Consider the following 22,052-nt stretch of genomic DNA (forward strand, 5'->3'; position numbering starts at 1 on the left):
TTGTAGGCAAACATTAAATATTTGTTGGATATTGAATCACCATCTTACATTGCCTGATAGAAATTTGGGGGAAATTTGTGATTGGGGTGCATTTCTCACTAGGTTATTGGACTGTCAATGTGGATTTGCTAGGGGAAAACAGTATCATAGCCTCTAAGATCTGGAGGGGAATTGTTTAGTTTGTCCTATCAACAGTTAATAATGAAAATTTTACAGTCAGCTACTTATAAAGTATCATGCTATTTTTTTTTTCTTTCCTCAGAGATCTGTGTGGAGAGAAGCAAACAATTGGCGCATTGCTCACCAAGTATGCTCGTTCATCAATGCAGAATGGTGTCAAATTTTATAATTCTAGAAGACCTGTATCTTAAAAGCCAAAGATAATATACTTTACCTGTTGGCTGTAATTTTTGTATTTGATGTGTTGTTTTGTTGATTTTTCTCTCTTAGAGATTTTGTTTAGGCATTCTGCTTACCATCTGATTTTAGGGTCCTATGCCCTATTTTCATTTCAGACTATTGGGACACTTGTATAGCATCGTATCCTACCATTTTAGATATTATTAGCAGTATTGCATACTATTTCATATATGCAATAACAAAAAGAAAATGACTTTTTCCATATTTAGCATCTGTGTTACTCATACATCATGCTTCCGCAGTACTCTTTGTCCATTAGAAAAGTTCTATAATAAGTGCTCCATTTGGATCAGTAAAGTTTGAGGCTTTTTGTATCTTGAAATCTAAGACAAGATAGAGAGATTATGGAGTCCAACCCATTTATTTCCCAGATGAGGAAACTGAGGCTCAGAGCTAACTGCTCAAGGTTACAAAGTTAATAATAGAGCCAGGAGTACAACCCAAACTTCCCTGGTTTGCTTACTTTACTTTGCATCGATCCATGTATTTCTATGCTTCTTTGTATTTTTTACACAGCAAGAAGTATTTAAGAACTTAGTATGTGAACAGTACTCTGCTAAAGTGAGCATACAGATACAAAGAGGACCATACTTGTCCTCAAGGAGCTCACATTCTAATGGAGGAAGACAACACATAGAGAAGGAGGCTGAAAAGGGAGGTGGGGAAGTTAGTGGTTCAAGGATATGGTGGCAAAGTCCACAGAGTGAAGGATGGCCGGTTTGGGCCCTTTTTCAAAATGAAGTTTCTGGGAGGAACTTGCCAAAGGGAACAAAAGGAGAAGGCAAAATCTCAAGGGTATAGTAATATTCCATTACATTCGTGTACCACAATGTGTTTAGCTATTCCCTAGCCTGTGGGCATCTACTTTCTAGTTCTGTGCCACCACAAAAAGTACTGTTATAAATATTTAGGTGTATGTGCAGCCACTCTTTTTGACAATGACCTGCTTGGGGTATACACTTAGGAGTGGATTCTATGAGGCAAAAGATAATGACATTTTAGTCACTATTTGCAAAATCCTAAACTGCTTTCTATTATGCCTGTACTAATTCATAGTCCCACCAATAATGCATCAGTGTTCTTATCTTCCTACAACCCCCAAGTTTTCTATTACCAATCTAATTAGTGATCTTTCTCTCATATCAAACTCACTCCCATCACAAAAATATTAATAGCACACTTGGGCTCAGGCAGCTGTTAAGTAAGTTTGGTTGCTCTCATGCTCCAGAACATCTATTCTTCATGTTGGAATTCATGGTGTTTTTTTTCTAATCCATTCTCTATTACATATAAAAAGGAGCAGTATTTTTCCATTGCATATTTATTTTGAGAATGTATTGAAACTCTAATTGGAGGCAGTGTGCCAACTGAATTATCAGTGAGATGTTTGTCAATCAGTTTTCTACTAATTCTATAGGCTTATGTGGATGTAGTCACATTTCAGAGGCAGTGTGATGTATTAGACTGAATGGTGGTTTAGGGGTCAGCAAACCAAGGTTTGAGTTTAATCTTGGGCTAGTCTCTCCATCTCTCTTGGCATCACTTTTTACCTTTAAAATGAAGATGATTTAGAGAGGTTCTTAACCTGGGGTCCATGAACTTGTTTTTTTAAATATCTGCCAGACTACTTCAGTGTAACTGGTTTCCTTTGTAGTCCTTTGCATTTTATTTTATGCATTTAAAAATATTATTTGGGGAAGGGAAACAGGCTTCACTAGACTGCCAAAGGAGTCTATGACACAAAGAAGGTTATTAAGAACCCTTGGTGCAGAAACTGATCTTCAGTTCCAAATATGACCTTTTAAAGTTGCTCTCTAGTAGAGGACCATGGCCTAGTTAAGTTTTTAGAAAAACAAAACTATATAAAGTTAATAATATTTTAATAGCTAACATGTATATACACATGTACATATATGTGTGGGTATTTATGTATATATACACACACAAATATCCCTTAATATGTGTCTCTCAACACTTAAACACTTAATGTTGTTTAAATGAATAAATAAATGAATGCTGGGGGTGGAGGAGGTGTCAACTTCAAAGGCTGCCTGACAATTAATTAACATTTTACTAAGTGCCAACTATGTGCTAAGCACTGGAATAACAGCTAACATTTATATAGCTCTTATATTTTATGTCAGGAACTGTGCAAAGTGCTTGACAATTATTATCTCATTTGATCCTTACAACAACTTTGGGGGGGAGGAGTTGTTATCCCATTTTACAGTTGAAGAATATGAGGGAAGCGATTAAGTAGCTTGCCTAGGGTCAACACCACTGGTAAGTGTCCGAGGCTAGATTTGAACTCGGGTCTTCCTGACTTGAGGCCCCTCCATCTACACTTAAGAAAGAAGAGAAAGGAAGTCCCTCCAAGTGGGATGGAGGACTCGATAGAATGGATGGGGAATCACTGAAGCCCCACAGCCTGTTAGCGAGCAGGGGTCGCGTACACTGACCACTCAGCTCTGGCCTTTTCCTAAATGGGGCAGCACAGATCTGACCATGTCACACTGCTCCTTTTCCCTGCCTCCATTACCAAATATAAAGTCCCTGTTTGGCGTTCAAAGCCCTTCATGACCAGGCCCCCTCCAACCTTTCCCGTCTTCTTAAACCTTACCTCCTCCCCCTCTCTATCCCCACCGACCCATCCCACATACTCTGCGGTCCAATGACTTCGGCCTCCTTGTTCTTCCTCCGAGTAGACACTGCATCTCCCAACCCTATGTCTCCATACCCTACTCCAACCGGCTTGTCTCCCCAAGCCTGGAACTCGCTCCCTGATGTCTGCCTCTTGGCGCCCCTGGCTCCCCACATGTCAGTTAACAAGCACTTAGCAAGCACCTACTGTGTGTCGGGCACAGTGCTTGGGTGTAGAGAAACAGAAAAGCAAAAGAAGGTTCCTGCCCTCGGGGAGCTCACGGCCCGAAGGAAGAGGCTTCCAGGCCATCGGTCCACTAGCACTTATTAAACGCCTGGTTCCCCCTCCCTGACACTCAGTTACCTCCTGCATCGCTCAATCTCGGGTCCCCACATCGACTGACACCCGAAACCCTTATATTCGAACGTTTGAAATACATTTAAGAAAGGATTCCCTTTCGCCTACCATCGAAGAGCAACTTCCGGGTGTAACCTGCAGGTCGCGCGTCACTTCCGGCGGCGCGCCGGAAGATAAAGGCTTTGGGGCCTACGTCAGTTCGTGGCTGGGGCTCCTGGGAGCTGTGAGAGCTGGCTCTCCTCTACCACAGCCCCAGCTGCTGCTGGAGGAACGGCTGCCCCAGTGAGCGCCGTGTCCCCGCGCCGGAGCCCTCCCCGAGCAGCCGAGCCAGGAGGCGGCGGTCAGAACAGACAGGCAGCGGCCGGAGCCGGGGAGGGTCCGAGCGGGGCATGGTTTTGTAGATGTTGACCGAACTTTTGGCTGGGGGAATCAGGCCGTAGCTGCCGCCGCCGCCGCCGCTTCGGCGGGGGTTATTGGGCCGGGGGAACCGGGGAATGCCCAATAAGCCGAGAGGGAGGGGGCAGAGCGAGTCCCTTCTCCGTTCTTCATGCCGCCCACTGGCTTAGAGCCCTGCAGGATGAACAGGAAGAAAGGCGACAAGGGATTCGAGAGCCCGAGACCGTATAAACTATGAGTATTCCCTCTTCTTGTTTTCTCGTGCTGTCTTTTTGTGCCTGGGGGTGTAGCCGAAGGAGTCTTGGAGGGCTTTGGAGCCCGGGGGAGCTGGGGTCCAACCAGTTCATCTGGGCAGGGATCGCTCTCTGTGCAGCATCTCTGGGGAAGTAGAGTCAATGAAAATATCCCTGCAAAAGTGATTTAATCTCTTGTGCATCAGTTACCCGTCCTGTAAAAGGGGAGGAGGCTGGACTCAACTGTTCCAGTCTTAAGTGCAGTGATTCTACTCTCAAAGAATATATACAAAGTAAACAGTTGCCAACCATTGTTATTAGGAGAAACTTGCAAAATGTGTCACTTTCCTGTAGGAAGGCTATCGAGGATTTTTAAAGATGTGGGGCTTTATAACTCTGTCATTTTAAATGTGAGGAAACTGAGGCCCAGAGAAGGAAGAGACTTCTCTCTGTCCAAGGTACCCCAGAGAGTGGGTAAGAAGAGCTAGGATTCTAAACCATGCCTTCCGACTCCAGATCGAACCCTCTTTCCACTGTATCACACTGCCTCAAGTCTGGTCACAATGTTGTTCAAAAGTTGAACATAGGTTAATATTATTGCTCTGTCTGCTAGCCATACAGAGATATATAAGAACAGTCCATAGGAGACTAACACAGGCAAGACAATTAGGAAGCAATAGAACATGCTTGGCTGCAGGAATGGGAAGAGATCAAAAGGGGCTAGAGGAATTAAAGACTTTACCGTGAAGTTGGGCCCAGAAAGATAGCAAGTAGGGTTTGGACAGGTGAAATCTAGTCAGGTCTTCCCTGAGCTTCTGAATTGCCTGCAGTGCCTGTCCCCATCCCTCTTGGGTGCAGCTCTCCCAAGGGAAGCTCCCCTGGGGGTCAGTATTCCTAGTGAGCACTGGGGAAGCAGTTTCTCTCTTTGCCTTGGAATGGGGACCCAGAGCTAGAAACCCAGCATAGGAAGAGGTATAGACTACTGGACTTGGAGTCAAATGTCACCTCCCACATTTTAATAATAATTCCTGCAATACCTAGTTCAGGAGGTTGTTGTGAGATTCAAATAAGGTAATGTGTATAGAGGCACTAAAAACACCTTTGAAACAGTAAGTCAATGTCAGTCATTTTTACTTTAGCGGAATAGAGCACAAGGACACATGTTAAGAGGGAGCACTGAGCCCAAACCTGGTCAAGAATGCCCTCTACGACATCCCCTATGATGTGGTCTTCTTGACCACTGCTTGAAGATTTCTCTTAAGGGACAGGGGAATCATTACTTCCTAGGCAGCTGATTCCTGTATCTGAAATTGAACAAAATAGGATGGATGGATGGATGAGCAAATGAATGAACAAATGGGCAAATGAATGAAATAGTATGAGACTTAAAGCCGGAGGGTTTGATTTTGAGTTCTGGCCCCTTTCTTTACTATCCAGGTACCCTTGAACCGCAGTGAGAGACAGGTTTGTGGAATTGAAGGACTTAGGAGTCCCAAGACCTGGGTTCAAATTCTGGTTCTGCTACTAATTGTATAATGATGGGCAAATAACTTAATTTCTCTGGGCCTTAGTTTCTTCATTTGTAAAATGGAGAAATTTTACTAGATGATTTCCATGGTCCACTCCAAGAGCAAATCTTGTGCTTATAAGTCCCTCAGTCTTTCTGAGTTCCTGTTTCCTCATCTTAGCCTTTCTTATCCCACAGGGTTGTTTTAAGGCTTAAGAGATAAAAGTTGGGTGAGACTGCTCTGTAACTTCAGGGCACACTACAAATGTAAGTTACTGTTATCAGTTGGGATGAGTGAAGTACAACCTGAAGCTCTTTGGAGTCTTCATCAATGAGAATCATAGACCCAGCTCCTCCACTCTCCCTGGAGGTCACAGTCTCCTTCCCACCTCTGATGGTCTTTCCCAAGAGGTTAAACAGTACCCCCATTTGCCTGTGTTCTCAATGCCTCACTCTTCACCAGAATTAAATTCATCATTCATTAAAAAAAAAGTTGAACATAGGACTCAGTTTTTTAAAGAAGCCATGCCCTCTGATTCCAAATTAAACCCTCTTTCCACTGTAACACACTGCCTCAAGTCTGGTCAAAGTAATGTTCAAAGGTTGAACATAGTCAATAGTCAGTAAACATTTATTAACTGCCTCCTGTGTTCCTGGCACTGTGTTAAGTGCTAGAGATACAAAGAAAAAAAAGAAATACAGTCCTGGCCTCAAGAAGTTTACAATTTAATGGAGACAACATACAGAAAAAATATTTACAAAACAACCTGTAAATATAGGATAAATAATAGTTAACAGGGAAGGCACTAGTGATTAAGAAGGGTTAGGGAAAGCTTCCAGTAAAAGATAAGATTTTAGTTGGGACTTAAAGGAAGCCAGAGAGAAGAAAGTGGAAAGGAGGAGAAGGTACCTGGTATGGGGGCATTGTGGAGAAGTCAAATCCAAATTGAGGGCAGCAGGGTGGGAAGTGAGGACTTTGTCTTGTTTCCTCTCCTTAAATGGAGTTTTATGGCTCCACCCTCCAATCAGAGAAGCAGATGGTACTGATGAGATGATCTGAGTAACAGGGCTGATTGATCTTGCAGAATGAGATTTCCGTAGGGGGGGCATGGTGGAGAACTTTAAAAAGTCCAAAATGAGTACAGTAGGTGGAAAATGAGAAAATGTCTGAGAAAACATTGAACATATTTTGATTGTTTGCAACTTTTAACTATAATATTCAAGACAGTGAATGAAACATGAAAGTAGTTTTAAACAGATATTCTTTATTTCAGTAGTTTGAGGTATACCAATTTAAAGATAAAAAGAACAAAGCAGTGTGTTTTTAACTGTTTTAGATGTGTTCCTATGTTGTCTGGCTAGAGCTGTGAGGTATTTAAAAATAATTTCATGAAACTCTAGCAGTGCTACCTGTTTTTATATCTCTTTCCTTTGTTTTTGTTTTTTTTTATACAACCCACCAGGTGGTTTGCATCAACAACATAAACTTCCAGAGAAAGTCTGTTGTGGTAAGTATATTCCTCTTACTATTATTGATGGTGGTGGTGTTGTCCACTTGTTTCAGACATGTCTTATTCTTTGGCACCCCATTTTTGGTTTTCTTAGCAAAAATGCTGGAATAGGTTGCCATCTCCTTCCCTGGCTCATTTTACAGATGAGGAAACTGGGGCAAACAGGGTGAAGTGACTTGCTCAAGGTCACACAGCTGAGGCCAGATTTGAACTCAGGAAGATGTGTCTTCCTGACTCCAGTCCTGGCACTCTATCCACTGCATCGCTTAGCAGTCCATTATTGATGCTGTCTTCTTCATAGATGGCTTGTAATCTTCCGTACACTGGAAAACCAGTTTACCAAGATTATTAAAACTACTGGGAAAAACAGGGCTAATTAGACTTTCTGAGCGCAATAGTGACCTATTTTCATGCCTTTTAATGTCTAATTTGGCGTATGCCTCTTTTCCTTCAAATTTCTTACTGTATTAATTGATATAGCTGAGTAAAAGAGTTTTAGATTAGCAAAGTGTTACCAAAATGAAGCCAACTCTATCCTTGTTGTAGGAGTTGCTAGCAATACTTTCAATTTAAGGAGAGGCCTTTTATCTCTTAATTTCTTCATTTTTTTTTTGTTCTTATTAAAGTTATTTGTCAGTAGGTCAAAAATTCAGAGACTAGGGAGCTCCTAAACTAATGGTATAAATTCCAATGCTTGATTATTCCCTATTAGCAGTTTCTATTAAAAAAAAACAACTTTTCATCTTTTAAAGGAATCATTGACTACTAGCATTAGAAAGAACCTCAAACTTTAATCTAGTTTCCTTCTCCACCCTTTCCTTCTCATCCCCCCTGCCTCTTTATAAGAATTCTTTCTACTTGACAGATGGTCAGAGAGCCCCTGCTTGAGCCATTTATGAGATGGTAAGCTCATTCTTCTTCTAGACAGTCTTTCATTTTTCAACACCCCTAGTTGTTAAACAGTAATACTTTTCATTGAGCCACAGTGTAAAACTTGTCTTCAGGGACAATCAAAAATGTTTCTGAGTAAGTTATCGCTTTTGAAATTAAGTCTTTTGGAGGATTTCAGCGTGGTGCCCTAGAAACTCGTCAAAGCTTACATTATTTTGAGTTTCGTGGCTGTGGCCATAGCACTATTGTGCTAATGTTTAAAAATCTGAGTTAGAATAGCGAGTTGAGGAGGTCATCCAGTTCAACCTATATCGTATCATGAATGAACTCAACCTTCTTGAAAAGTGGTTACTATTCGTTCCTTTAAGATCTCTAGTGGAAGATTGAGAATAAGACCAAGAAAGGTAAGGTAAGTCTGCCTATCACCATCTTTCACTGGTTGCTTCTAGTTCTCAGGCTTTGGCCATGCAGAACAAACTCTTTTCTAAGGAACAAGCTTTCAGGTACCTGAAAACACCTACTGTATGCCCCTCTCTGTTAAACATCTCCCCTTCTTTTAAGTGTTCCTTATCATTCGTAACCTTAACATCTTTCACTAAACTGGTTATTTTTGTCTGCACGCTCTCCAAGCCTTCCTAAAATGTGTCTAGAAGCAAAAATACTACTTTTTGTGTGGACTTATTGGGGTAGAGTATATCAGGGCTATTACGCTCCTGGTCCTGGATAGTATTCCTCCTAGTGCAGCTTAAGATGGTATTAAGATTTTTGGGCTAAATGGTGTCTGGAAAGCAGGGACTTGCGTGAGCTCCCCACCACGTCCCTCCAAAAACCTGTAAAAAATGGCTCTGAACAAATTCTAGAACTTCAGAACCCACAAAATAGCAGAGGGAAGCAGGGATCCAGTCCAAGACAGCCTGGATGGTCGCTGAATGAGGTCTATCATGCACGGAGTGGAGGGGAGCTGAGCTCAGCATGGGAGGCAGCAGGACCAGCCAGACCAGGAGCCCAGCAGAACAGGCCCTAGCACCTTGAATCAGTGAGCTATGGCAGTTACCAGACTTCTCAACCCACAAACACCAAAGACAACAGAGAAGGTTAGTGGGAAAAGCTGCGGGGGACAGAGTTCGCGGTTTAGCCACTGCCCCAGGGGCAGCAGGGGAGGTGCAGCTACAGAACTACAGCTGCAGTTACTTCTGGCCCTAGGCCCACGTGGTGGGAGGAATTAAGTGGCGGATCAGAGCAGGAGTGAAGAGCCTGCTGAAGATTTGCGTCAGGTCCAGGTTGGTGGTTCTTGAGGAAGGAGAAGTGCTGCGCTGGCGGAGCTGGCTATATAGAAATAGCTCTGAAATCAACGGCACATCCCCTCAAACTTGGAACAAAGTACTCTTTGCTCTACAAGCAGTCATACCCCGACGAAAAACTCAAGAGTCAAGTAAGTTGGCTGGGAACATGGCCAGGCAGCAAAAACGCACCCAGATTCAGTCTCGGACTTTGGAATCTTTCTTTGATGACAAAGAAGACCAAAACATACAGCCTGAAGAAGTCAACAAAGTGCAAGAGCCTACACCAAAAGGCTCCAGGAAAAACATGAACTGGTCTCAGGCCATGGAAGAACTCAAAAAAGATTTGGAAAAGCAAGTTAGAGAAGTTGAGGAAAAATTGGGAAGAGAAATGAGAAAGATGCAAGAAAACCATGAAAAACAAGTCAATGACTTGCTAAAGGAGACCCAAAAAAATACTGAAAAATACACTGAAGAAAACAACACCTTAAAAAATAAATTAACTGAAATGGCAAAAGAGCTCCAAAAAGCCAATGAGGAGAAGAATGCCTTGAAAGGCAGAATTAACCAAGTGGAAAAGGAGGTCCAAAAGACCACCGAAGAAAATACAACCTTAAAATTAGATTGGAGCAAGTGGAAGCTAGCGACTTGATGAGAAATCAAGATATTATTTTTTTTGTTTTGTTTTGTTTTTTTGCTTTTTGGCAGGGCAATTGGGGTTAAGTGACTTGCCCAAGGTCACACAGCTAGTACATGTGTCAAGTATCTGAGGCTGGATTTGAACTCAGGTCCTCCTGACTCCAGGGCTGGTGCTCTACTCACTGAGCCACCTAGCTGCCCCAAATCAAGATATAAAACCGAACCAAAGGAATGAAAAAATGGAAGACAATGTCAAATATCTCATTGGAAAAACCACTGACCTAGAAAACACATCCAGGAGAGATAATTTAAAAATTATTGGACTACATGAAAACCATGATCAAAAAAAGAGCCTAGATACCATCTTTCAAGAAATTATCAAGGAGAATTGCCCTGATATTCTAGAGCCAGAGGGTAAAATAGAAATTGAAAGAATCCACAGATCACCTCCTCAAATAGATCCCCAAAAGAAAACTCCTAGGAACATTGTAGCCAAATTCCAGAGCTCCCAGGTCATGGAGAAAATACTGCGAGCAGCCAGAAAGAAACAATGTGAATATTGTGGAAAAACAATCAGGATAACACAGGATCTGGCAGCTTCCACATTAAGGGACCGAAGGGCTTGGAATACGATATTCCAGAGGTCAATGGAGCTAGGATTAAAACCAAGAATCACCTACCCAGCAAAACTGAGTATCATGCTCCAAGGCAAAATATGGATTTTCAATAAAATAGAGGACTTTCATGCTTTCTCAGTGAAAAGACCAGAGCTGAATAGAAAATTTGACTTTCAAACACAAGAATCAAGAGAAGCATGAAAACGTAAACAAGAAAGAGAAGTCATAAGGGACTTACTAAAGTTGAACTGTTTTGTTTACATTCCTACATAGAAAGATGATGTGTATGATTCATGAGACCTCAATATCATAGTAGCTGAAAGGAATATGCATATATGTATGTGTGTGTGTGTGTGTGTGTGTGTATACATATATATATACATATGTGTGTGTCTGTGTGTATATATGTAGGTATATATATAAATATATATATGTATGCATATACACACACACACAAAGGGTACAGGGTGAGTTGAATATGAAGGGATGATATCTAAAAAAATAAAATCAATTTAAGGGATAAGAGAGGAATATATTGAGAGAGGGAGAAAGGGAGAGATAGAATGGGATAAATTATCTCGCATAAAAGTGGCAAAAAAAAGTGGTTCTGTAGGAAGGGAAGAGGGGGCACGTGAGGGGGAATGAGCAAATCTTGCTCTCATTGGATTTGACCTGAGGAGGGAATACCATACACACTCAATTGGGTATCTTACCCCATAGGAAAGGAGGAGGAAGGAGATAAAAAAGGGGGGATGATAGAAGGGAGGGCAGACAGGGGGAGGAGGTAATCAACAACACTTTCGAAAAGGGACAGGGTCAAGGGAGAAAATTCAATAAAGAGGGATAGGTTAGGAAGGAGCAAAACATAGTTAATCTTTCACAACATGAATATTGTGGAAGGGTTTTATATAATGATACACATGTGGCCTATGTTGAATCGCTTGCCTTCTTAGGGAGGGTGGGTGGGGAGGGAAGAGGGGAGAGAATTGGGAACTCGAAGTTTTAGAAATAGATGTTCAAAAACAACAACAAAGAAAAAAGTTTTTGCATGCAACTAAGAAATAAGATACACAGGCAGTGGGGCATAGAAATTTATCTTGCCCTACAAGAGAAGAAGGGAAAGGGGGATGGGAGGGGAGTGGGGTGACAGATGGGAGGGCTGACTGGAGAATGGGGCAACCAGAATATACGCCATCTTGGTGTGGGGGGAGGGTAGAAATGGGGAAAAAATTTGTAATTCAAACTTTTGTGAAAATCCTGAAAACTAAATATATTAAATAAATTTAAAAAAAATTTATAATAAAATGAGTGCATAAATGAATGTTCCCAGAACTGAACAAAAAAAGTGGAATGAGAGGTTCTTCTCTACCTTTGTCATTTGTATTTCAACTCATTTTTATTTCACTTGCTGCCAGGATCTGAGTAGACTATTAAAAATCCAATCCAATAAACATCTATTAAGCACATACCATGTACCAGGCACCATTATAAACACAGAAGATATATTTAATATGAAGAAAGGCAATCTGTGCCTTCAAGAAGCTTATAATCTAAAAGGAAGACAGTGCGCAAAAAAAGACAGCAAAGTGAGGGTACTCACATGGGGACATCTTGTTCCATGGAGATGAAACCAGGCAGGACAGCAGATACAAAGTGGAGTGCGCTGCGTACAGTTTCTGCACTCTATAAAAGAAGGCATTGAAATAAATTTGATACTCCTTCCTTGAGTGCTTTAATAAGGGGAGAATGGAGACTGAGAAAGGTGGTATGAGTCAAGACTTGAATTAGAAGCATGGTGATGAGTTTAGAAGTGAAAGATTATGCAAAATGGGAGTTTAGTGATTATTTAATGGGGATGTTAATAACCAGACAGCTTTTTTTTTTTTGCAATATACGCCATGTTTAAAAATTGATTTCACACTTAGGCATTAAAGTTTATAAATAAATGCTGAAATAGAGAAATTCCCCCCCCCCAAAAAAGATTTTTGGGCTGTTACATGGATAATTCATATTTAATTTGCAATCCCTTAAAACTCTTAGATCTTTTCCAAATGCACTGCTGTCTTGTCAGCCTCCTTCATTTTACTCATGAACTTGATTTTTTTAAGCCAAATTTTAAAAGACTTTATATTTATCCATATTACATGGTTAGATTTAGACCAATAGTCTCATCTGTCAAGATCTTTTTGGATCCTGGTCATTTTATAAAATTTTAGTTAGTGCTCCTACTTTGTGTCATCTGCAGATTTGATAATCATGTCATTGTTTTCATTGATTAAAGTCATTTTCTTGAGCTAGTAGTTCCTTACTCTTAGTTTAAGATATTAAGTTTAAAAAAAACTTTTCCTGAAGTATAGATTTGACCTCAATATATTTGATCCAATGATGCTAATAATAGCATTCTCATTATCTCTCCTTCTTTTCCTCTCTCCCTCCCTTCCTCCTTCCCTTTGCAAAATGTATTCATCGATATGGGTGTGGACACGTGTGGAGATTAATGTTGTGGGGAGAGGAGAGGGAAGAGAGGGGGAGAAAATTTAAAACTCAAAAGCTTGTGGAACTGAATGTTGTAAACTAAAAATAATAAATTTTTAAAAAGAGAGAAAAGAATCTTTGATATAATGAACTAAAATCATTTTTATATATTTTTACAGGGCTTTGTGGAACTTACAATATTTCCCACAGTTGCAAACTTGAATAGAATTAAGTTAAACAGCAAACAATGCAGAATATACAGAGTAAGGGTCAATGATTTGGAAGCAGCTTTTATTTATAATGACCCAACACTGGAAGTTTGTCACCATGAATCAAAGCAGTAAGTAATGCATTTTTAAAATTTAGATATGGCAAAAGCTTGTTACTGTTGAATATTATTAACTTTTTCAATGGAAGGTTTTTCTTGCTTTATTGGTTGTTATATGTAAGTAATGTTTTTCTATTGATATTTTTGTACATCACTTTCCTGAGAACATTCTTTTTTATATGTGGTTCAAAGGGTGTTTCGCTGCTTGTGCTCCCCATAGTAGTATGTATATGTATGTGTGTGTGTGTGTGTGTGTGTGTGTGTGTGTGTGTGTATACATATATATATACACATATTCTTAACTTGATTAGAATTCTGGCTCTGATATTTACTACCTGTAACCTTGGGCAAGTTACTTTTACCTCTCTAGGTATTAGTTTCCTGGAGGTAAAGGATTTCTAAATGGTCTGTATACTACCTTCAGGCACTCTATGACTACCATTTTCAACCAGTCAACAAGAATTTATTGTCTGCTTTGTGCTAAATTGGTTCTGTTCGTTGTAGATGACAAGATAAAGAAACAGCTCCCCATTACCAAGAATCTATATTCACTCTAATTTTGCAAAATTCTAGTGGGAGATAACATGTACACATATAGGAATGTATAATATGATTTTGAAGGAGAGGCATTAGTAACTGGTAGAGTCAGGAAAGACCCGATGGAGGAGGTGGCACTTGAGCTGAGCTTTGAAGGAAGCTTGGGATTTTAAGATGTAGACATGAGAAGGTTGAGGGAAAGTGAGAAGTGTTGTATTCTGGATGTTTAGAAGGATTTCAACAGAAGTAAGAAAGTGATGTCTAAGAAGTTTAATGGATAATGTTTTGGGGTCACTTTCCTTAATGAATTTGTACTGTGAAAATATCACATGTAATCTTGAGTACACCAGTTTTATTTTAGCAAGCTACTGGAATCTAGATAGATGATTAGCAGTGTTTTGGGGCAGGTTAATTTTATTGAAGATGCTCATTTGGTTACACTTATAATTCTGGGATTATAAGTGTCTATTTTTGTTTTGTGATACCTTACATTTTCTTTTCTTTTTTTCCCCCAATGTTTTGACTTTGTTTTAATATATCATGGAGTTTGTAGGATTTCTTGGAGTTGTTCATTCCTGTTTGGTCCATTTTAAGGGAGTTTGTTTCTTGAGTTAGATACTTTTTTTTGCTAAGCTGTTAATCTCTTTTCACTTTTCTCTTCTTTCTCTTTCATTTTGTTCCTAGTTCTTTCCTCCAGAGCTCTCATTTAGATTATTTTAAACTTAAAAAAAATTGGCTTCATTTCTCAGAGAAGTTCTAATTGGTCTTGTGGCCAAATTATATTTTCTTTGAGTCTTTGCTTATAGGTGTTTTGCAGTTATTATCCGTTTTTGTGTTTACGCATTGGACATTCCTAGCCTCAAAACATCTCTTTGTTTCTTCACTGTTCCAGACTTCCTTGATTGAAACTTTGTTTTAAGGCCTGTCTGCTTGCCTTATTTGGGCCTGGCCTTTCTTATTTGGGGTCCTGCCACCACATTCTCTGGTTGCTGAATGCTGTGTTCTTCATGGATCACAAAGAAGGGCTAAGGCCTGAATTCGCCACTGAATTCACTAGTCCCTTTGTAGTATGATCAAAGGCACAATCCAATCAAAGGATGTGAGCAGACAGTTTGCAAAAGAAGAAATTCAAGCTCCTAGCTACCATATGAAAAAAATATCATTAATACTCCACGTCACTTATCACTCCAAATCACTAATAATTAGAGGAATAGCTATTGTCTTGGGTTTTTCAAGTTCCAGACCACGGTTTGGTTTTAGATAATATAGCTACAAACTTGCCCCTGAGTAGTCTTCCAGCAGATAGTTCCTTGTCCCAGCTCCTGTCAGGTAATTAGAAAGTTTTGCAGGTTCAGAACCATTGCACTGTCTACATCTTTGGGTTAGAGAGACTGTTCTGAAGGGCTTGTTCTGTGCTCTGGCAGAGTCCAAGTTGGGGCTAGAGTGATAGCAGCCCTTTTCTGCTCCAGGAGTCTGGCTTCAAGGGCTCTTTTCCTGGGTTAGCGTGACAGTGCAGTGGTCCTGTTCTGCTTTTGACCCACTCCTGTTCCATAGTTTCTGCTCTATTCACTTGCTTATGCATATATTTTGTGATCTTTTGCTGGTTAAATAACCTACTCTTTTTTTTTCTTTAGATTTCCCAGTCACTATTCAGTCTGGCACTCTATTAAGATTTTTGATGGAGTAGTTGTGGTAGAACCTGGAGCTGTACTGTTTCATCCTCCACCATTTTGGCTAGTCTTCTGAATTATAAGTGGCACTGAAGTTTTTCACCATAAAGTCAATGGAGAGAGGAAACCATAAGATATGAAAATCACCGAATTAATCCTCAGTCATTCTAGAGTCAGATTTTTTGCTTGTTCTTTTTTTATCTTTTAAAAAAATCTTTTAAAATTTTATTTTTTTCCCATTCTTTTAAAAATTTTATTTTTCTGTTCCCATCCTATCCCCCATTGAAAAAAAAAAGAAAAAACCCTTGTAATAAATATGTATAATAGAGCAAAATAAATTCCCACGTGGACCTTGTTTAAAAATATATATGTCTCATTTTTCTTCTGGAGACCATCACCCCTAGGAAAATAGGTAGCATGCATCCTCATCAATCCTCTGAAATTGTGCTTGGTCATTGCATTGATAAGACTTAAGTCTTTAGGAGTAAGATGTAGACATGACTGTGTTGTTGTTATTGTATAAAAATTGTTCGTGCTCTGCTCATTTTACTTTACATCAGTTCATATAAAGTTTTTCACCTTTCTCTGAAACCTTTCCCTTCATCAAATCATATAATACAATAATGTCTTTACATACCATACCATACCATACCATAATTTATTCAGTCATTCTCAAAATAAGGGCACCTTTTTACTTTCCAGTTCTTTATCCCTATAAAAAGGTCTGCTGTATAAATTTTCTGGTACAAATGGGCCCTTTGCATGCTCAGCACTTAGCATGATGCCTAATAAATGCTTCTTCATTCTTTGTTTATCTATTCATTGGTAAAGAGAATTTCTTCTGTGGGAGTTCCTTACATAAATAAAATCATAGACCTAGATCAAAAGCAGAACACAAACTCCAAACACCTACGAGCATGCCTGTCAATGGCTAAGGAAATTCTTCAGTATGGTGTTTATTATTTGATTTAAAGTTTGCCCTTTTACCTTGCAGAAGAAATCTCAACTATTTCTCCAATGCTTATGCTGCTGCAGTGAGTGCTGTTGACCCTGATGCGGGAAATGGAGAGCTTTGCATTAAAGTTCCGTCAGAGCTTTGGAAACATGTTGATGGTAAAGTATTAAGATTATGTCAATTCATGATTAAATGACATTAGGTTGTATTTTATTTTTTTAATTGATGATTTGATCTTAATTGAATTTCATTAAAAATTAATAATTTATTGGTGTATTTATTTAGTGATTCCTTCAATGACTCTGCAAGGATGTCTATGCCTCTTAATTCCACGATTTTTTTATATGCCTGAAATTTCAAGTTTTGGCTCGCTAGTGTATACTTCAGATTTCGCACTGTCAAGAATATTTTTTTTACATCTGGCACCTTGTTTTTACTCACAGTAATATCACTTTACTTCTTCTTTAGGTCATTGTAACATGACATCCTTCCCTCTCTCTCCCCACTTAATAGTACTTCATTTTTTTTTCCGATTGCATGAAAAGGTAGTTTTCAACATTCACTTTTATAAGATTTTGAATTCCAATTTTTTTTCTCCTTCCCTCACTCCCTTACCCCTTCTCCAAGATGGCAAGCAATCTTATATAGGCATACATGTACAATCATATTAAACATATTTCCCACATTAGTCATGCTGTGAAAGAGGAATCAGAATACAAAAGAAAAACCATGAGAAAAAAAAGAGAAAATAGTATGCTTCAATATGCATTCAGACTCCATTTCCAATATGAATCTTTTTGGAATTGCCTTACATCATTGTGTTGCTTAGAAGAGCTAGGCCTATCAAAGTTGATCATTGCACAGTGTTGCTGTTACTATGTACAGTGTTCTGGTTCTACTCATTTCACTCAGCATCAGTTCATGTAAGTCCTTCCAGGTTTTTCCGATATCAGCCTGCTCTTCATTTCCTATAGCACAGTAGTATTCCATTACATTTGTATGCCACAACTTGTTCAGCCATCTTTGCCCCTGCAAAAAGAACTGCTAAAAATATTTTTGTACATGTGAGTCCTTTTCTATTTTTTATAATCTCTTTGGGATACAGACCTAGTAGTGTATTACTGAATTAAAGGGTAGGCACAGTTTTATAGCCCTTTGGGCATAGTTCCCAGTTGTTCTCCAGAATGGCTAGATCAGTTCATGACTCCACCAACAATTCCATTAGTTTAAGAGCTCCCTAATCTGATGAATTCAACAAATAATTGCTGATTGCCTACTATATACAGGCTCTAGAGTAACTCACGAATTTTTCAGATGAGGCCCAATGAAGTTAAGTGGCTTGTTTAAGGGCACACAGCTACCTAGTGGAAGAACCAACTCTAAAACCCAGGTCTTTTGGCTCTATATTACCTCAGTCTTTAACATCTTTATATCTTAAAAGAAATCAGAACAGATATAATGATTACATTTAAATTGACAAGTAGTGTGATAATAGTGTGAATAGATGGCCATAGAGATAGGGGAAAAAAGCCTGTGTTTAAGCTTGTGCCTAATAAGTGTTTGAAAAATTAATGAGAAAAAGGAATAAATTATTTATTTTTTGAAGCTACAATATGTCTTTAGGTTTACTAGTGAATTAGCTTTTTGAAATGCGATTAATATAGTTTTAGCCTGAAAAAATGAATGAAAAACGAGGCTTTATTTTTCTTTTACCTTAGAGGGTCAGACTGAGGGAATGTAAAGGTCTTTGCTCCCAGGTATTTTATAAATAAAAATAATAACATGAAAGTGAGATGTACATTAACTTGTATTCTGATTTGATCTTTTTTTTTTCTTTAGAGTTAAAGGTTCTGAAAGTACACATTAATTTTTCTTTGGATCAACCAAAAGGAGGCCTTCATTTTGTGGTGCCGAACGTAGAAGGAAGCATGGCAGAGAGAGGTGCCCATGTTTTCTCTTGTGGATATCAGAATTCTACAAGGTCAGAATATTAATATTTACATATATTACTTAAGTAGGATCCAAGTAGAAAGTCAGTATGGGTTTATGATTATCCTTACCTTTGAATTACTGTGATTCTTGGGTAAGTCACTTAATATTTTGTGAAATATCTATGACTCTCATCATTTTGATAGGTTCTTTAAGGTTACTCTGAACACTGAATCAATGTACTGAATCATTGCTCCTTGGGAAAATACAGCATCAGTTTCCTGAGAGTCTCTGCTCACAACATTTACTTTAGCACTTTCCAGAGGGCTTCATGTACAGATAGGTGTATTTCTTGATATTCCATATCGATGATTCATTGACATTGAACTGACTGCTAACAATGCAACAGCTCCTGACTGAATGAAGCTTATCTCAAACAAGTATTTATCTAAAACATGCATTTTCTCCATAATGCTAGACAGCACTTCACTATCTTTAGGGGCCATTTTAAACAGCAAGATCACCAACAAAAAGCACAAAAATGTGAAAAATGTGGCACTAAGTAAAGGGTGAAAAGGTCACTTGTTTACAGTGGGAGAGCTGAAAGAAGAAGTCAGAGCTTTGCCTTGTCTGCAAAAGTGCTGTAAGTCTTGATTTAGGGGAATCTGAATAACGAGGATCAAGGTGTAGTTTCTTAATTTAGTGAGTAGGAGTAATACCAATTCACCCTAAAAGGCTGTTATGGTAACTAAGCAGATTTTTAAAAAGAAAAAAATTTCCCCCCGGTAAACTTTTTCATTTTTAAACATCTTTATAATTAAATTTTATTTTTTTAAATGAAAGAATCATTTTCTATCCCTTGTATCTCCTCCTGCCTCTCTCCCCCACAATAAACAAACAAACCCTTGTAATAAGTAGTCAAGCAGGACAAATCATCATATTGGCCACATTCAAAAATATATGTCTCAGTCAACATAATTAGTCCATCCCCTCTGTCAGGAGGTGAGATAGCATTCTTTGTCATTTGTCATTTGTCTTGAAACATAGTTGGTCATTGTGTTGCTCTGTAAGCCCATTTATTTTACAGAGAGCAACAGTATATGAACACTAGTTAAGTTGATAATCCTAGTATAAATTGTGTCTAATATAAATTTTGATTGCTTGGAAATATGAACAGTTTAAATCTCTTCAGGGTCAATTGAATTATTGATGTGCCCAAGTACCTTTTACTGTATTGTTTTTATAATATAATTAATAAAGCCGCAGAAACAAGTTCCCTTTCTTAGAATTAGGTGAAGTTGAACAAAGTGTTATAGTACTCCTTAGCCAAATAAATGAAATACCTATTAGTATACTGCCTGAAATTGAAGAAATAATACTAATAATAAAAACTATACTCAAAGGCCTGGTTATATGAGTTATTTTAAAACAATTTCTTTACACACACAGACACACATAAATTTCTTTATTTTTTTCAGATTTTGGTTTCCTTGTGTTGATTCATACTCTGAACTATGTACGTGGAAATTAGAATATACAGTGGATGCTGCAATGGTTGCAGTTTCTAATGGAGATTTGGTAGAAACTATTTATACCCATGATATGCGAAAGAAGACCTTCCATTACATGCTTCCTATTCCAACAGCAGCGTCAAATATTTCTTTGGCCATTGGACCTTTTGAAATCCTTGTGGATCCTTACATGCATGAAGTAAATATATCTTTATCTCTTCTTAATATACTGTAACTAATATTTTTTGTAGATGATCAGATATTAATGAAGATCAGGTTTCTTTAAATTTTGGCTCATATGGAGAGAAAGCAGTGTGTTGTAGTAGAAAGGATATAGAAATTAAATGAAGAAAATCTGTATTTGAGTCCTGTCTCTTAGACTTAGTAGCTATGTTTATTGTGGTGTGAATATAAACTTATATTGATACCTTTGATTTTCTTATGTAACTTTCCCACTGTATATTTTTTCCCATTCTCTTCTAGGGAGCTGTCTCTTATAATAAAGAACAAATAGGGGAAGAAAGAAAAAAAAGTTCCACAAAACTAACATATCAAAAGTCTTGAATTATATGCAAGTGCCTCTCCCCCATCCCCCACCCCATACACTTCAAACAAGGGAGAAATATCTTCTTATATCTTTGCTTTGGGGTCAACCTTGGTCATTATAATTTTGCAGCATTCACTTTAAGTTGTTATGTTGCTCCTTCCATTAACATTGTTCTAGTCATATAGTACCACTTCCCCAATTAGAAACACTGACATTCCCCTATCTGATCATAACCTCCCTATCATTCCACCTTTCCATAGGTTCCCTGCTTCTCCCCACAAGGTGTTCTTCAAATTCCATTTCCTCTATCCCTTAGTATTTTTTCAGGTCATTACTTCTGCTCTGACTTGATTTTTTTTCCTCTCCAGACTCAACTCAGTAGTTATTTCTTTCAACTCTAGACTGTTTCATCCTTCTGAATCCCTTGATTCCTTGTCCTTTGGCCACTTTTCTCTTGAAAAGCTTTAGCTCTAGATTGCTCCTGCCATCTGCCACTTCTGTTCTTATTGACGGGTGGCTTAATGCAGCTGGAGGAAGTCTCACAATCATGCTGACTGGGTACGTTACAGATTCACATTTTCCAGTGTTAACTGGGACTTCACTATAGCAAGACAATCCTTTCGTTCCTCCCTAATTGATTTCTCTTATTCTCTACAGAAGCTATTCCAAATCTTTTCCTTCCTTTTCAAACCTCCCATGCTTTCTCTATTCCACCCCCCCACACACACTTTCTCAGCTGAAGACATTGTCTTTCTACTGTGAAAATTGGAGGCATTTGATCTGAGCTTCCAGTTCACCCATTTTCTTCATCTCAAAACCCCTTGACACCATCTTCCACTCTCCTCCTTTCTTCCCCATTCTCTGACAAAGAGGTGACTCTTTTCCCTGCCAATGCCAGCCCCTCTAGATGTGCACCTGATCACATCTCCTCTGGTCTTCTCCAGAAGGTGGAATCTTCAATTATACACCTCCACCACTCTCATCTTCAGCTTCTCCCCACGAACTAGTTCTTGGTTTCCTTCAAACATGCTATGATAGGACTAATGTTTTCTTGGTGCAGCATCCATGACTTCGACGACTTCCTTGACTTCCTCCCCACATGCTGCCTGATTGGCCTCAGATTCCTTGATGCAGCTTCCTGACCTGGGCATAAAAGGTCCCAGTCTCCTGTACTCAGTGCTTCTCAGATTTGGTGGGTGCCTGAGACCATGAGACCATGCCATACTCTGGTGATATACTGACCAGACATGTTTCTGGATGGAGATAAGGGGGACTATGCCAGAGAAGCTAAGTGCCACTGTGTCCTTGCTATATATCCTTGCTGTGCTTGGGCAAAACATACCTCCTTTGTTTAATAACTCATGAGTGCCTCTTTTCATTCCAACTTTGAACCTGAATTGAGGATGCCGGGGTTAGAATTTTGCCTTCACAATACATACCAGTATTTTTCTCGTTTAAAAAGAATGACTATCCCCTCAAGATACAGATCTATGTCTTTATTTTCTTTCTCTGCTAGATTCCTTTAAAAAACTGTCAACATTCACTGCCAAAACTTTCTTTCCTCTCCCACCCAATCAGCTTTTTGTAGTTTGCCTTCTGTTCTCATCA

General features: G+C 39.0%; 2 protein-coding genes and 1 long non-coding RNA gene across 4 annotated transcripts in view; 2 read left to right on the top strand and 1 right to left on the bottom strand.

Annotated features, from left to right (window-relative positions):
• DSCC1 (DNA replication and sister chromatid cohesion 1) overlaps nucleotides 1–405 on the top strand; it is a 26,490-nt gene extending 26,085 nt beyond the window's left edge. Inside the window, exon 9 of the mRNA XM_036741553.1 lies at nucleotides 263–405. Within this exon, the coding sequence (XP_036597448.1) occupies nucleotides 263–371 (109 nt within the window). The 3' untranslated portion in view covers nucleotides 372–405. The remainder of the gene's footprint in view (nucleotides 1–262) is intronic.
• LOC118834115 overlaps nucleotides 1–3,558 on the bottom strand; it is a 6,488-nt gene extending 2,930 nt beyond the window's left edge. Inside the window, exon 1 of the long non-coding RNA XR_005009341.1 lies at nucleotides 3,527–3,558. This is a non-coding gene — a long non-coding RNA (uncharacterized LOC118834115). The remainder of the gene's footprint in view (nucleotides 1–3,526) is intronic.
• Nucleotides 3,559–3,637: 79 nt separating this feature from the next.
• TAF2 (TATA-box binding protein associated factor 2) overlaps nucleotides 3,638–22,052 on the top strand; it is a 97,368-nt gene continuing 78,953 nt past the window's right edge. For both annotated transcript variants that reach the window (XM_036762678.1, XM_036762686.1), the window contains exons 1-6: nucleotides 3,638–4,048; nucleotides 7,008–7,062; nucleotides 13,147–13,307; nucleotides 16,497–16,615; nucleotides 18,297–18,438; nucleotides 19,865–20,096. In XM_036762678.1, the coding sequence (XP_036618573.1) occupies nucleotides 3,966–4,048; nucleotides 7,008–7,062; nucleotides 13,147–13,307; nucleotides 16,497–16,615; nucleotides 18,297–18,438; nucleotides 19,865–20,096 (792 nt within the window). In that variant the 5' untranslated portion in view covers nucleotides 3,638–3,965. The remainder of the gene's footprint in view (nucleotides 4,049–7,007; nucleotides 7,063–13,146; nucleotides 13,308–16,496; nucleotides 16,616–18,296; nucleotides 18,439–19,864; nucleotides 20,097–22,052) is intronic.

Source organism: Trichosurus vulpecula, chromosome 1, assembly GCF_011100635.1.
Source record: "Trichosurus vulpecula isolate mTriVul1 chromosome 1, mTriVul1.pri, whole genome shotgun sequence".
Classification (NCBI taxonomy): Eukaryota; Metazoa; Chordata; class Mammalia; order Diprotodontia; family Phalangeridae; genus Trichosurus; species Trichosurus vulpecula.